This window comes from Ambystoma mexicanum, chromosome 8 (assembly GCF_040938575.1).
Source record: "Ambystoma mexicanum isolate Mex_15411 chromosome 8, UKY_AmexF1_1, whole genome shotgun sequence".
NCBI lineage: Eukaryota > Metazoa > Chordata > Amphibia > Caudata > Ambystomatidae > Ambystoma > Ambystoma mexicanum.
Window position 1 is genome coordinate 1,016,677,737 of NC_090929.1, and position 14,425 is coordinate 1,016,692,161.

Sequence of the window (14,425 nt, forward strand, 5' to 3'; positions counted from 1 at the left end):
CAGCAATGGAAGAGTGCACACGCGCCACGCATGAATCATTTTCTTAAAGAACTGTCCTATGTCAATGAATGTGAGGAACAGTATGTAATATCACTCCCGAGGCCATGCAAGCCTAAAGACATCTGGGCTCCGCTCAGAGTATACTTGTGCGAATTGGGGTTGGCTGGTAGCAGCCCGGCTAGACCTGGAAATGAACTGGCTGTGTAGACATTATATGTTTTACTGTGTTTCGATACTTCACAACCAAATTATTGAACTGTATGGAGTGTTATGTTAATGGAGCGACGTGTACCACAATCAATCAATAAATAAAGTTTTTTTTAAAAAAAGATGGCTCCAAGCACGACTTCGCATAGTTTATCGAGAACCCCAGTTCCGGGAGCAGGCAGACGGTCCTCGCTGTGTGTTCGCCGGCGAGTTCCTTTGACTTTGCTCGGATGAGCCAATCGTCTAGATTGGGGTAGACATGGATCCCCTGCAGGCGCAGCCGCACCGTCACCGGTGCCAAGCACTTGGTGAAGACCCTTGGAACTGACTTCAAGCCGAAGGGAAGGGCCTTGAATTGGTAGTGCCGCCCCTGGACCATGAAGCGCAGAAACTTTCGATGTCCCTTGAAAATGGGGATGTGGAAATAGGCAAGTCCAGCGACAACAATAAGTCTCCTTCCTCCAGCTGTCCCAGCCCGTGCTGAAGGGTGACCATCCGGAACCTCTGGGATTTTATGTATTTGTTGAGGTGGCAAAGATCTAGAATGGGCTGCCAACCGCTGGTCTTCTTTCGGACAAGGAAGTACCGTGAGTACACTCCGGAGCCCCGGAGCCTCTTTGGGACGAGTTCTATTGCGCCCTTTTTTAGCATTGCTCGCACCTCCAGCAGAAGTTGCGGGATGTGGTTTTCTTTCCTGGGCACCGGTGGGAAACGGGGACACTTCCCTTGGAACTCCAGAGTGTGTCTGTGGGCCAGGGCATCCAGCACCCAGCGGTCGGTGGAGATGGACTACCACACACCGACGAAGTCCGCCAGCCGGCCTCCCATCGGGGTGCTCGGGTGGGGGCCCGACATTGAGCCGAGGCCTTACCACCTTGGGCCCCTTGGTGACGAAGATGTCCTGTGCTCTTGATGCAGCCTCTGTAGGCTTCCTGGGACGAAGAATGGGCAGTCTGACGTATGAAGAACAGCTGCCTCTGAATCCTTTGGAGGCACCTTGTGACTTGCCTCCGGAGGTCCGAATGGACGGCCGTTGTTGATGGAGCGTGCCCAAGGCACGAGCCGTCTCGGTGTCTGCCTTGATGGCCTCCACTGACTCGTCCACTGCCTTGCCGAACAAGTTGTTCCCCGTCGAAGGGCATGTCCAGTACCCTCGCCTGTACGTCTTGATGGAAGTCGGTGGCCCTGAGCCAACCATGTCGGCGAAGGCAAACGCTGTTACGCATCTGGCAGAAGCCGGTGTCGGCGATGTCCGTGGCTACCGTGATGGCGTGGTCCGAAGCCACCTCGCCTTCTTGCAAGATTTCAAGAGCCTCCGCCCTCTTGTCGTCTGGGAGGAAGTCCAGGAGGGGGGCGATTTTAAACCACAGCTCCCTATCGTAGCAGGCCACGATAGCGAGAGCATTGGCCGCCTTAATGGTCGTCGCTGCCGACAAGATGACCCAATGCCCCATGGTGTCCAGCTTCTTCCCCTCGCCGTCCGGCGGGGAAGTGGAAGTCGATGCTGTTGCCCCTGCATATTTCTTCTTGGGGAGCCGCGGAGACCACCGAGCCCAGGGACGGCTGCGCTCTGAGGCACCTAGGTGCAGAGTCTGGAACCCGGTACTTCTTCTCGTACCGGGGCAGAGGATGGGTTCTTCAGGAGGGACAGCCCTTCGTCCCAGATGTCGTCCAACAGCGGGACCGTGACTACGGTCTTCCTCTTGGCCTCTCGTCGCTGATAAAGTAATCCCTTCTCCTTCTGCTCTTCGGGGGATAGCTGAAAAAGCTCCGAGGCCCTGGCGATCATGCCATGGAACGAGCCAATTTCGTCAGGAGGGGAAGTCTAGAGTGGGGGCGACGGGAGATCATTTCCGTCGTCGCCGCCGTCGTCCATCCCCGTCATCTCCGTCTCGTCCCTCGGTGGAGGGGATGGAGGTTAAGGATGGAAGGGTGGGGGTGGATGGACCCGCCTCCGCTTGGATGGAGGGTTTCCTGGTGGTCCAAGGGCCGCTGGATCATTTGCCGGAGGCAAAGGCATCCTTGTCCTTATTTCTGAGCACAGGGTGTGCAGGACTAGTAAGATGTCCTCCGACCTGTCCGTCGGTGGTGGCAGCGGTTGCGACGGGAGCGTCGGCAGCGGCGTGGTGTCCTCCGGCTCGTCGTCTTCCTCATCGCTCTCCACGACAACCTCGTCGGGATCATTCCCCTAAGGTCTGACCTCGATGAACTTCTTGTCAAGAACTGACTTGAGGCCCAAAAACTCATCCTCGGAGGAGATATCCAAGTCTGGTAGGACTATCGTGTCCCCCCTTCTTCTCGGCCAGGGGCTTCACTGGGGTCTTTTCGATGGGCAGGAAAAACAATTCCCTCCGGGTGGGCAGGGAAATTCTTGGCTTGGGGGCCGTCTCCACTGGGGCGGTCTTCACTAGGGACGCTACCACTCCCTCAATCGAAGCCTTAGCCTGGTGAATCATGGGCCTTCACGACCTTAGGCGCGTCCGAGGCCTTCACCATTGGAGGAGGGCCACCGCCTCGCTCCCCCTGGGCTTTCTCCATCGGAGTCGACCGGGCCTTCTCCAGAAGCATTGGCTCATGGTTGGCAGCATTTGCGATGCAGCGCCCGGCCTGGCAGCCGTGGAGCCCGTACCAAAGGCACTCGCGGTGCCCGCAGACTCGCGGTGCTTTGCCTTATGTTGGGCCCCCGTCGCCGGAGCGCCCTCAAAGGTCTTAGAAGACTGCTCAGATTTTCTCTTAGGAGAAGTATGTTGCCAGGGCTCACCTGCCGCCAGGCTCTTCGTCTCCAGCCAATCAGCAAGTCGCTTGTGACGGCCCTTCATGGTACGGGAGGACATGTCCTTGCAGAACGCACAGGCCTCCTCCACATTCGATGTGTCTGCGTGCAGGCAGTAGAGCCACTGGGAGTGCCCATCCTCCTTGAAGACGTTCTGTAGTCCACATCCTGGGCAGATCCTAAACAGAGGCGTCAAGTCTCCTTTGTCTTCGGCCATTACCACGAGGGCTAGGCCTCGAAGATCTTCTGGAATCCTCCAAGAAGTGAAATTCGACGAACATTCGCCCTTGAGGGGCGTACAGAATTCCATAACAGGTCCCCATTAATCGGAAGATGAATCGGTGGAGCTTGAGGCTCAATTCTTTGAAAAAATGCAATACGCAGTAAAAGCTCGAGAGCTAAGCACGAGGACTCCCAACACTTGAACGTGCGGTAAAAATCTGAAGATGGCTGCCAGAGGAGGGGCTTAGGTAGAGGGCATTCATTGGCTGGGGGCAGTATGACCCAGAGAGCAGTGATTCGTTATTAGTAGAAAGACAGTTCAGAAACTAAACTGAAACTGATTTTTTCTTTACTGAGGATTCCCAACCTGACGACGGGGAATATTCATGAGTATGTGAATCAATGCCAGACCCCATCCTGGAGAATTTCTGAAACACAGAGTTTGGGGAAACCTGTAACACCACATCCCGTCCCAGAGATCTTGCGCCCTGACCTGTTTATAAGGCATAAATGGGGCATTTGGTGTTCTCCTGTGTTGCAAATAGGTCCACCCATGGATGAGCCCATCATTTTAACACTCTGTTGTTTACTATGTACCATTTATGTGGTTTAGTTCCCATTCATAGAATGTGGAGCACAATCTGTTGACCCTATCTGCTTCTGTGTTCTCCTCCCCTGAAGATCAATGCCATGGCTCACCGCCCATTTCCAAATTTCTATTGCCAAGCTGCAGAGAGGTGGAGGAACTTGTTTTCCCCCTGCTTGTTTATGTAGTACCCAGCCATGGAACTGTCTGTCTTGATGAGGACAGCTTTGCTTTTTATGAAGCGCTGGAAAACGTTAATGCTAGTGCTATTGCTAACCGTTCCAGATCGTTTATGTGGAAATTCTTCTCTTGAAGATTCCATTTCCTGTGAATGGTAAGACGGCCTAATGTAGCTCCCCAGCCTTCCATTGAAGAATCTGTGGTAAACATCACTGTGTGTGGGCTTTGACAGAATGGAGCCCCTTTCACAACATTAGACTCAAGCTTCCACAATAAAAGGTCCTGTTGCTGAGAGGGGAAAAAAAATAAAATAAATAATCGAGATTTTGTCTGATTGACTTCTGGTTTCCTAATCCCATGAACTGGATAAATGTATCTTAAGTGCTCTCTGATCTTGAGTCTGGCTAGTGGTACTGTGAGGTCACAAGAAGCTATGAGCCCTAGCATATGCTGGTACCACCATGCGGACGTTGATTGTATCGTGATAAAGTAATCGACTGCTGATACAATATCCCTGAACCTGTTCTGGGTAGGGAACATCCTCTCTGCTATAGTGTCCCACTTTATTTCCAGAAACACCAAATTCTGTGATGGTACTAGATCAGACTTCTTTAGGTTTGTATTTGTATTTATTGTGTTTATATAGCGCTTTAATCCAAAGCGCTGGACATTATAACAACAAGGTACATAAAACATGTTTTAACAGTAGAAGCGATTTACAAAACCTGAATCAAACCAATAAAACAGTATGTAGAACAATTAATCTGTGAGGGTAAGAGGGAAGGAGGGGCGAGGATGGGAAAGGAGGAGGGAAAAGGGCATTAGGGCGAAGAAGCAAGGATGGTAAGGGAAAATGGGAGGGTTGGGGTGAGGTGCATAGGGGAGATGTGAGGGAAAGGAGATAGCAATGGGAGAAAGTATTAGGGTGGGTGATGGAGGAGAGATTTCAGGGAAGTACGGAGGGAGGAAAAGGTAGTTATGGAGCAGAGAGAGAGAGGTAGGGAGTTCCAGTGCAGGGGAGCTAGGAGCTGAACGGAGCAGTAACGGGAGGAGGCACATGGGGAAGGGGGAACGGTGAGAAGGAAGAGATCAGCAGAACGAAGGAAACGGGAAGGGGTGTAGAAAGAGAGGAGAGGAGAGGTAAGGGGGATCAAGATCATGGAGAGATTTAAAGACAAGGCAGAGACAATGAAATTTAAGTTGGAAGTGGAAGGGAAGCCAACCAAGGTAAGAAAGCGAGGAGGAAATGGAGTCATGAGGTGCAAGGAGGCAGAGGGTACGGATAGCTGAGTGGTAGAGGGATTTGAGGGGGGCAAGATGAGATGCAGGTAGTCCAAAGAGTATAAAGGAGCAGTAGAAGAGGCGAGAGAAGATAAAGGAGGAGATTAAAAGTTTAGTGGCATGGAAGGTGAGAGAGGAGCAGATTTTGCGAATGTTGTAAAGGTGGTAGCGACAGGCACGAGAGGTAAGAGAAATATGGTGGGAAAAGGAGAGGGAGGAATCAAAGTGAATGCCTAGATTGCGAGTGTGGGCAGAGATGGGAAGATTAGAGGGGGGAAGTGGATAAAAGGTGAAGGAGAAGGAGGGGAAGGAGTGTTGGAGGGAAAGAATAAGACTTCAGTCTTATCAGTATTGAGGGAAAGAAAGCAGGATGACAACCAGTTTTTAATGGCTGTAAGACAGGAAGAGAGTTTAAGGTGGAGGTCAGGAGAAAAGGAAGAGAAGGAAAGGAAGAGTTGTGTGTCATCGGCATAGAAATGGTGAGAAATACCAAAAGGAGGAGATGATGGGGGCAACAAGAGAGTGTAGAGAGAATAGGAAAGGGCCGAGAGCCGAACCTTGGGGTACTCTGTAAACCAAGGGGAGGGTGGGTGAGGTACGACCTTCCCAGGAGACAGCAAACAAGCGGGAGGAGAGGTAGAGGAGAGCCAGTTGAGAACAGAGCCTTTGAAACCAAAGGAAGAAAGAGTGTTGCGAAGTAGGGGGTGATCGATGGTGGCGAAGGCCACACAAAGGTCGAGGAGGTTGAGGATAGAGGATTGTTTAAAGTATCGAGCTGAGAGGAGGGAGTTAAGAATATAAGTGAGGGCAGTTTCAGGGGAGTGTTTAGGTCGGAAGCCGGGTTGAGCGGGGGGAAGGAGGGAAAGGTTAGTGACAAAGGTCACTAGGGGATCAGCAGAAGGTTTTTTCAGAATAGGTATAATAGTGGCATGCTTGAATGCGGAAGGGAAGGTAGCTGAAGAGAGACAGATGTTGAAGGAGGAGGTTAAGTAAGGAATAAGAAGAGGGTAGATCTTTGGGATGAGGAGGGTTGGGAGAGGGTCAGTAGGGGCCGATGTAGGGTGGGCTTTGTACAGGAGGAGGGACACGTCAGAAGTGGAGACAGGCGAGAAGTCAGACATGCAAACTGAAGGGGAATAGGGGGGAGGGCAAGGGGGGGAGTAGGGAGAGCAGTTCATCTTTTGACGAAGAGAAAAAATCTTGGAGGAGAAGAAGTTCGCAAAGTCAGAAGGGGAGAGGGAGGATGAGGCTGAAGGGTCAGGGGTGGGCGGGGAGAGAAGTCGTGAGAGGGTTTGAAAGATACGGCGAGGATGAGAGGCTTGGAAGTAGAGAAGGTTAGAATAGTAGGAACGTTTAGCAGAGCAGAGGCAGGAGTCATAAAGAGAATGGTAGGAGAAATAGGAGGTTTGGTCGGACAGTGAGGGGAATTTGAGCCAGAATCACCCGAGGCAACGAATGAGACGACGAATGGAGAGAAGTTGAGGGGAAATCCATGGTTGAGAGGGTTTTCGAGTAGGACGGAAGGTGGAGAGGGGGTAAAGTAGATCAAGAGTGGAGGAGATAGAAGAGGAAAGAGTGAATAGAGCATCATTGGCCGAGAGAGAAGAGAAATCAGGAAGGGGGGGGAGAGAGGAGGAGCAAGGGTCAAAAAAGAGAGACGGACTAAAGTCACGAAGGTAGGGGAGGGTACATGAGTAGATGAATGGGGAAGGGGAGTAAGGCAGAAGGAGAGTAAAGCATGGTCAGAGAGATAGATGGGTAGTGTAGAGACGGTGGAGGAGGGGTAGGTTGAGTTAAAGATAAGGTCAAGAGTGGAGCCTGAAGAGTGTGTAGGAGAAGAAGGGAGAGGAGAAAGGAGATAGGAGTCAAGGATTGAGAGAAGAGGGGAGGATTGAGGGGAAGAAGGGAGATGAAGATTAAAGTAGCCAAGTACAGTGAGAGGAGAGGGGGAGAGAGAGAAGTGAGAGGAGGTGGTCTAGGTCATCATAGAAGGAGTTGAGAGGGCCAGGGGACTGGTAGATAATTAGAAAGGAAATAGGGTGAGGGGAAGTAAAGGATTTGAATAGGTATTCGAAGGAGGAAAAGGTAGGAAGAGGGGTTGAGGAGGTAGAGGAAAGGTATTTAGGATGGAAGGAGGCCAATGCCACCGCCGTAAACAGAAGAGCGAGAGATATGAAAGAAGGATGAAGCGGAGGTGGTGAGGGAAGCAGGGACAGTAGAGGTGTGTAGGGGGATCCAGGTTTCGGTTAGACGTAGGAAGTGAAGCTTAAGATGAAAGAACATGTCCAAGATGGCTGCGGTCTTATTGCAGAGGGATCTGGTGTTCCAGAGAGCAATGTTGATGAGGCTGGAGGGTTGAACAATAGGGGGGTAGATAAGGTTAGGACGGAGAGGGAGGGTAGGTAAGGTGTGGGAAGAGTGGGGGAGGGGGTTGAGGAAGGGAGTGGACATGCGGAAAAGGGGAATGGAGAGTAGGAGAGGGAGGGGGCAAGGGAGAGGGGAGTAGGAGGAGGGGGGAGAATAGTGAGGACGGGAGGGGAGGAGTCTGGTAATACGCATAACCGAGGGGAGGAGAGAGTGGTGTGATGAAGAGGGAGCAAAGGGGAAGGATTGGGGGGAGGTATAAGAAGAAAGGATAGTGGAAGAGAGGCAGAAGGCGTTAATGGGGAGATAAGTCAATCAGGCCAGGGTAAGTGAACATCAAATCAGAGGTCTAGGGAGGGGAGGGACGTGGGTAAGTAAGCGAATTAGAGGTGGTGGGTTAGGAGTCAAGAGAAACCAGGTAGGAGTACGCAGATCACTGATCGGAGAGGGTCAATAGTAGCAGATGGCTAATGGGGAGTGAGGAATCCAGGAGGTGGCAGGGAAGTCTGAAGATAGGGGGGCCAGGTGGTGATCAGCAAGCCATAGAATTAAAAGTAAGTTAGGCAGTAAATAGGGGACACAGATCAGGAGGTTCCAGGTGGTAGCAAGTGGGCCGCAAGAGAAGAGGAATCCAGTAGGTAGTAGCAGATAGTCCATAGTAATAATGGCTCCACAGGTTAGGCAGTAACAAGGGGACCACAATTCAGAAAGTTCTAGGTAGTGGCAAGCAGACCGTAGGAGATGAGGAATCCAGTAGGCGGTAGCAGGTAGTCCGTAGCAATAGAAGTGAGTGAGTAGCAGATAGTCCGTAGTAATAAGGGGTCCGCAGGTTAGGCAGTAATTAGGGGACCACAATTCAGAAAGTTCCAGGTGGTAGCAAGCAGACCGTGGGAGATGAGGAATCCAGTAGGCTGTAGCAGGTAGTCCGTAGGAGTAGAAGAGGGTGAGGTGGAGGCGGTCTGAGGAATGAGAAGAGGCTAGGAGGCAGTAGGTGGTCTGAGGAATGTTAAGAGGCCAGGAGGCAGTAGGGGGTCAACAGATTGGAAGGGCCCTAGGAAGATTGCTGTACTACTGAACTAAGGGGCAAGTAGTGGTGGGCGTTGATTGAGAACCCTATGCCGAATAGTATTTGCATCAGTCTGAGGCATGAGGATGTCGCATTCTGTGGGGAACTGACTCGTTCGAGCCAGTCGTTCAGGGAGCAACATATGTGGTGACCCTCCATTCTGAGAAGAGCAGCAATGACATTTATTATTTCTATGAAAACATGTGGAGCTAAGTTCAGCCCAAACAAGAGCACTCTGTACTGAAAGTGATGCCCCATCACCATAAATCATAACCTTCGCCTGTGTGGCTGCCACATGGGGACATGTAAATAGGCATCCTTCAGGTGCAGGGAGCACATCTAATCTCCTGCGCAGAGCACCTCGTGAGCTGCCTTCACCATCCTGAACGTTTGGGGAGGAAAAGGTTTAGGTACAATAGATCCAGGACTATGCTCAGGTCAGCCTGGTTCTTCTTGTGAATAACGAATATTCTCAAGTAGTAGCCCAGACCCCCTACTCCTTTTGCCACTGCCTGATCGTGGACCAGCTTGATTATCTCTCTCTGAGGAGAGCCAGTGATCCTATTTAAAGGAGGGGAGGTGATGTATGAGGGTGGGAAGTATGCAGGAGTGGAAACCCAGTGGAAATGACAAATCTGAGCCATGGGTCTTGGTGACGCCCTACTACCACATACCAGGCAAATATGCCTCAAGAGTGGTATCATGGACCCAAACACCAGCATCATTGCTTTATAGGATGCGAGCCTTGGAAGGACGTGGGGGATGAGAAAAACCCTTTGGTTGCTGTGTGCTGCTGTGGACTACGGTGCGTACTGGGTGACCGGTCAGGTTTCCTGGCTCTTCTGTCCTGAAAAACTCTAAAGCCTTTAAAGGAACAAGGTCTTTGTTGAGCTCTTTCCTGGGAGCTTGGAAATTACCTTTTTAACGGTTTTGACAAGATTGCCAACGACTTTGCTGTCTGGGTGCTTGTTGTTTTTCTTTGTTAGTTCCTCATCTGTTTGGAATGGAAAAGTTGTGTTCCCTGAAACGGGAGATCTAGGATCCAGTCTTGCACGTCAGCTGTACAATTGGCATGCATCCACACAGACTTCCTCAGGTCTGTAGCTACACACATGCCTCTGCTGTCTGTATTAATGTGCTAGATACTGATTCCTCCAAAATATCCTGAGCAATAAATAACCTTTGCTTCCGATAGGCCTGCTTTAAAGGCAGCGTGCCGCTTAACTGGTGGATCAGGCATACAATCTATTTCGCTCTATAACATTTGGTTTGCAGCCACGGGCAATGCATCAGCTTCTGTGAGGTGCAACCCTGTATTCATGTATACTTTCTTTCCAAAGTATTCCAGAAGCTTTTCCTCTTTGGATAATTTGAGGGGTCCAAAATGTGAGACTGACACAAAGGTATAGTTATCTCAATGTTTGCCATTTTATTAAAATTAAAAAGGGGTGAGATAAATGCATATCTATCCCTATCCTAACAAGAATGTTCATACCTAGCAAACTAAAACTAAAGAAAGATGACCTAGTTTCCAAATGTATCTGACCCTCACACTAATACATACAACCAAAGTGTACGAGGTAAATATATTGAATTTCAGTTCAACAAAGCAGTGCACAAGTTCATACTTATAATTCCCTTAAACTACTCCTTGGGACCAGGGTTTGGTTCCCTTACCCTGGATCAATTCAGGAAGTCTTTTGCAAAGAGTTAGATTCAACAAAGTCCCATTCAGTTCAACACAAAATGCCTTTCAGGATGATAAAGTTAACAGCTTCATTCCACACACCTTTTTGCCACATTTGCCACTTCTTCAAAACAACTGTTTCTTTCCTGGTATACTCGCCTGCCAGGATGAAAACTACTACAACTACAATCAGTCTTTTCTGTTAGTGGCAATGTTTGTTCCATGGTTCTCCACACCAGCATCCTATGTGAGGAGAGTTGGACAATGGCTGCCTGTCTTTATAGTCTATTGGCTGTTGGCAATGTGGATTACAGGTTTCCCCAAGTTGATGTCTCATAAAAGGATTCTGGTCATGTTGCTTCTTTACTCTACTTGTTCGGTATTCAAATGCATCTGCTACTGCAAAATGTTCTGCTCGGAGCACCCCAGGGTAGCTTTTCCTTGAGGCCAGATCTCCAAGGGCGTCTCTGTTTCACTTCTAACTGCTGCGGCGAACTTCTGCAGTCTGACCGTACCATTGACAGCTCACGCATAGCTTCATGACTCTTCACCGGCTCTTGAGTTTCTGCGTCCTCTCACACAACTCACTTCGGGACGGGAGCATGTCTCCCACACGGCTGTTCTTCTCTCCCTGTTGCAGTTAATGACTCTACATCCTGCTGCGCTTATTCTGCAAAACTGCACAGCTTCTCTTCCCGTGTCAGCTTCTGTTGGCGTTCTTCCTTTGTCTTCCATGGCATCTCTCTTGACTTTCTGCTCTGCTACTCCTTCCTCCTTTTGTGGCTCATTCTGGTTTAAATGTCCACAGTAGAGGCCTTGCTTCACAACTAGATTGCACATTGGTTTCAATAGTACTTCTGATCTTTACTAACTCTTGGCCCCTTCTTCCTCATCCCAGTACCACAAGCATTATGGATCCTGAAGTACATTATGGTTTTTATTCTTTCACATTCATTTAGTTCCGATTGTTTTGTGAACCGAGAGTTATCCTAGCTATATAATTGGTTTGTGATTTATATAAATGGTTTTTGATTTAACATTGGGTTTAGGACTTCTACCCAAGATAGAATCATGAGAATTATAGGATGTCGCATTCAATTCATGAACTCCCAAGGAACAAATCTTATTCTGTCTGGATGCCTTTTCATGGAATGTTGTTTGGGTTGTTTCATGGGAGGGATTTCATAAGTGACAGCATGCCATTAGGTATTTGGGAACCATAGGATCCTCATAAAGGGAACAAATAATGAATCCCTCCCAAAGGAGTCAACATTTCCCCTTGACGGCCATCTCCTCCCATGTGATCCTCCCACATAATACCAGCCCCAGGGTTAGGACCAGGTGGTGGTTGCCTTCCCCTGGCCACATAGAAGGAGATTTTAGGCTGGGGTCCAGTGATGACTCTGCTGGATTCATCACAATAATGCAGTAGCTACTACAGAAGAATGTGGTTACATGTGAGAGACTAACACAGATTTGCCTTCCATTTGCCTGAACCTGACATCCAAACGCTTGTTTGTAGATGAGGTGGAGTGCAGTTTAATCCACAACTTTTTTGCTACTGCTAATACATCTTTTTGAAAGGGAATGCCTGTGCTGTTAGTTTGACTGAGAGATACAATTTCAGACAACACCCCTGATTCCTGTTGTTCCTGGTGCAGTACAGGTACTCCTAAATATTCAGCAAGACTTGACATGCTGTCATGAAACACCTTTGCAGAGTATATGGTATTTTCTTCACCCGACTCATCCGTGTCTCTTTGGGGAGACTTTACTCTCTGAGTATCAGAAAGTCACGTTGGGAATCATGTCAAGTGGCTGGGTTGGTACAGCTAGAGTTGATTGTGTTGGTGAAGCGATTACCAGCACCAGAGGAGGTTGGGGAGGAGGAGCAGGTGGTGGTGGGCGACAAAGCAGAGGAGGAGGAGGAGGATCAGGAGGGGGGGCATTGGAACCAATGCTTGAGGATCTGGTTGAGACCCCAGTGGCTGAACCTGTGGTCCCACCTCCCTGATCACATTTTGTCAATATGCCCGTCATCTGTTAATACTACATCAGTAACATAAAATGGTCTAAGAACCATTCCTTACATGCTGCTTGAGACGATGATTGCCTCCATGACGCAGCTGAAGCCGCAGCAGCCGTCAGGGTAAATGGGGTGGGGGGGGCCTCACTGAAGTCTGGTGTGGTAGCCTGTAGACTCAGATCCATGCCCTGATGGTAATGGATATGTGGTACACCACAGTGTAAGAGGCTGTTCCCCCTCTTGATCTCCAGAGCCTAATGGTGGACGACTGCCTGGCTGCAATTCCCACTCTGAGGGAGTGGAACCCACTGAACATTGTGAGTCTTCGCCTGGGCTACGTCCTGGTGTATCAATTTGTTTGGCAGCCTTCATTGGGCATGGTGGAATTGGATAGTCAAAGGCTGTTTGCTTGCAGTTGAGCCCGGACCAGTAGGCTCTTCATTGCCCTCGGGATGTTTCCCGGTATCTTGAACGACCTTGGACGTCGGTCCAGGAGGCTTAGTGCCCTTAGGCGCAGGCCTGGTAGTAGAGCTTTGAAGCACCCTCAGACTGGTGTCTGGTAGAAGGACCTTAAGGCCCCTTGTGACTTGCCTGGTAGAATCAGACGACCCCTCAGTACGGAGACTGGTAGCCCAAGAGGCCCAAGGTGCACCGCCGGTGCGAGAGTCTTTAGGACCCCTTTCAGTTGAAGAACGTCCTGGGAAGGAGTCTCTGTGCTGAGGTGGAGTGGAGAAGATATGACTTGCCTGTTTCTTGGATTTCTGTCATGAAGGCTTTGAGGTGATGCGGCGGCGACCGTTATGAGATTTTCCCCTCCACTGCGTAAGACGGTTCTTGAGAGACCGCAGAGTTAAAGCATCACACGCAGTGCAAGAATCCCAGTGTTGTTCAGCCCCCAGACACTCTTAACAGAGCAAATGGGGGTCTGAAGACGGGAAGGATCTCTCGCAGGATGAGCACCTGGAGAACCCGCTCAGAGCAGACATACCCCGGGGAGCGTAGCAGCTGAGGCCGGAGAATCGAAGAAAAAACAAAAAGGGAAAAAAAACTGCTGTGCAGCAAAAAACACACACCCTATGCATGGTAGGTCTGATCCCGTCCAAGCAGTAAAGAGGATTGAGGTGAGACGCTGGTGAGTGGGGCATTGTTACGTCTGCAGCCGCACTTGAGTGTGCTCTAAATTTAAAGGGAACACATTTTTTTTGCGAGGCAAAATGGTACCGGTCTCGTACCAGTACTCCCATACAGTATGGAGGAAAGGGGTGGGGCATAGGAGTACGACTATTACCCAAGTATTAAAGTAGGCCTTTCTCCCTTATTATTCTGGCCAATTTTCAGCAGGACCTCAGGTTTCAGTAGCAATATGGATTCAAGATTATCTGCAACATTTGTCCCTATGTGAGAATGTCCTCCAATTGTATGCCAATCATTGGATTGAGCCAATAGGCATCTCCCCAAAGCGAATGCAAGGAAGATACCTTGAAATGTTATAATTACATGTTAAATCGATTGCATCACTCAAACCTGTAGCCACAAATGTGATGTTTAGTTAAAAATTAAACTTGTTTTGCAATTAATATTTCCCAATTCCATAAAAAAGGCAAGATCAAGTAAAATACTGCACCTTTCCCCTCTCCCGCCTAATTGAAAGGGCCGAAAGCAGCCACTTTCTGTGGTACAGCAATACTCACAATCATACTGTCACTCTGCTCTTGTCGGGCTTCCTGTATTAAAGTGCTGAGTCGGCTAAGATACTCCTGGTTTTCGGCTATCACACGTGTACACGTCTCCCTGAAACAAATAAAAAAAAGCCGATTAAGTAAATGAACTACTGCTTAACACTAACTTCACAAATCACTTCATGTGATGTACTCCTGCTGCTGGTATTTACAGTGGTGTAAAGAGCTCGAAGGCAACATTTAAGATCACACAAAGAAATATTAACAAAACAGGGCCTCCATTTCCAGGCTCAACTCAGTTCCGCAACTTCCTCAAGACACCTGTGATGGCTTTCACCCAACAATCCAGTAAGG

General features: G+C 49.4%; 1 protein-coding gene across 1 annotated transcript in view; it reads right to left on the bottom strand.

Annotated features, from left to right (window-relative positions):
* Nucleotides 1–14,425, bottom strand: part of LOC138472665 (inhibitor of nuclear factor kappa-B kinase subunit alpha-like) — a 1,781,717-nt gene that overhangs the window by 45,652 nt on the left and 1,721,640 nt on the right. The window contains exon 20 of the mRNA XM_069610956.1: nucleotides 14,084–14,183. Within this exon, the coding sequence (XP_069467057.1) occupies nucleotides 14,084–14,183 (100 nt within the window). The remainder of the gene's footprint in view (nucleotides 1–14,083; nucleotides 14,184–14,425) is intronic.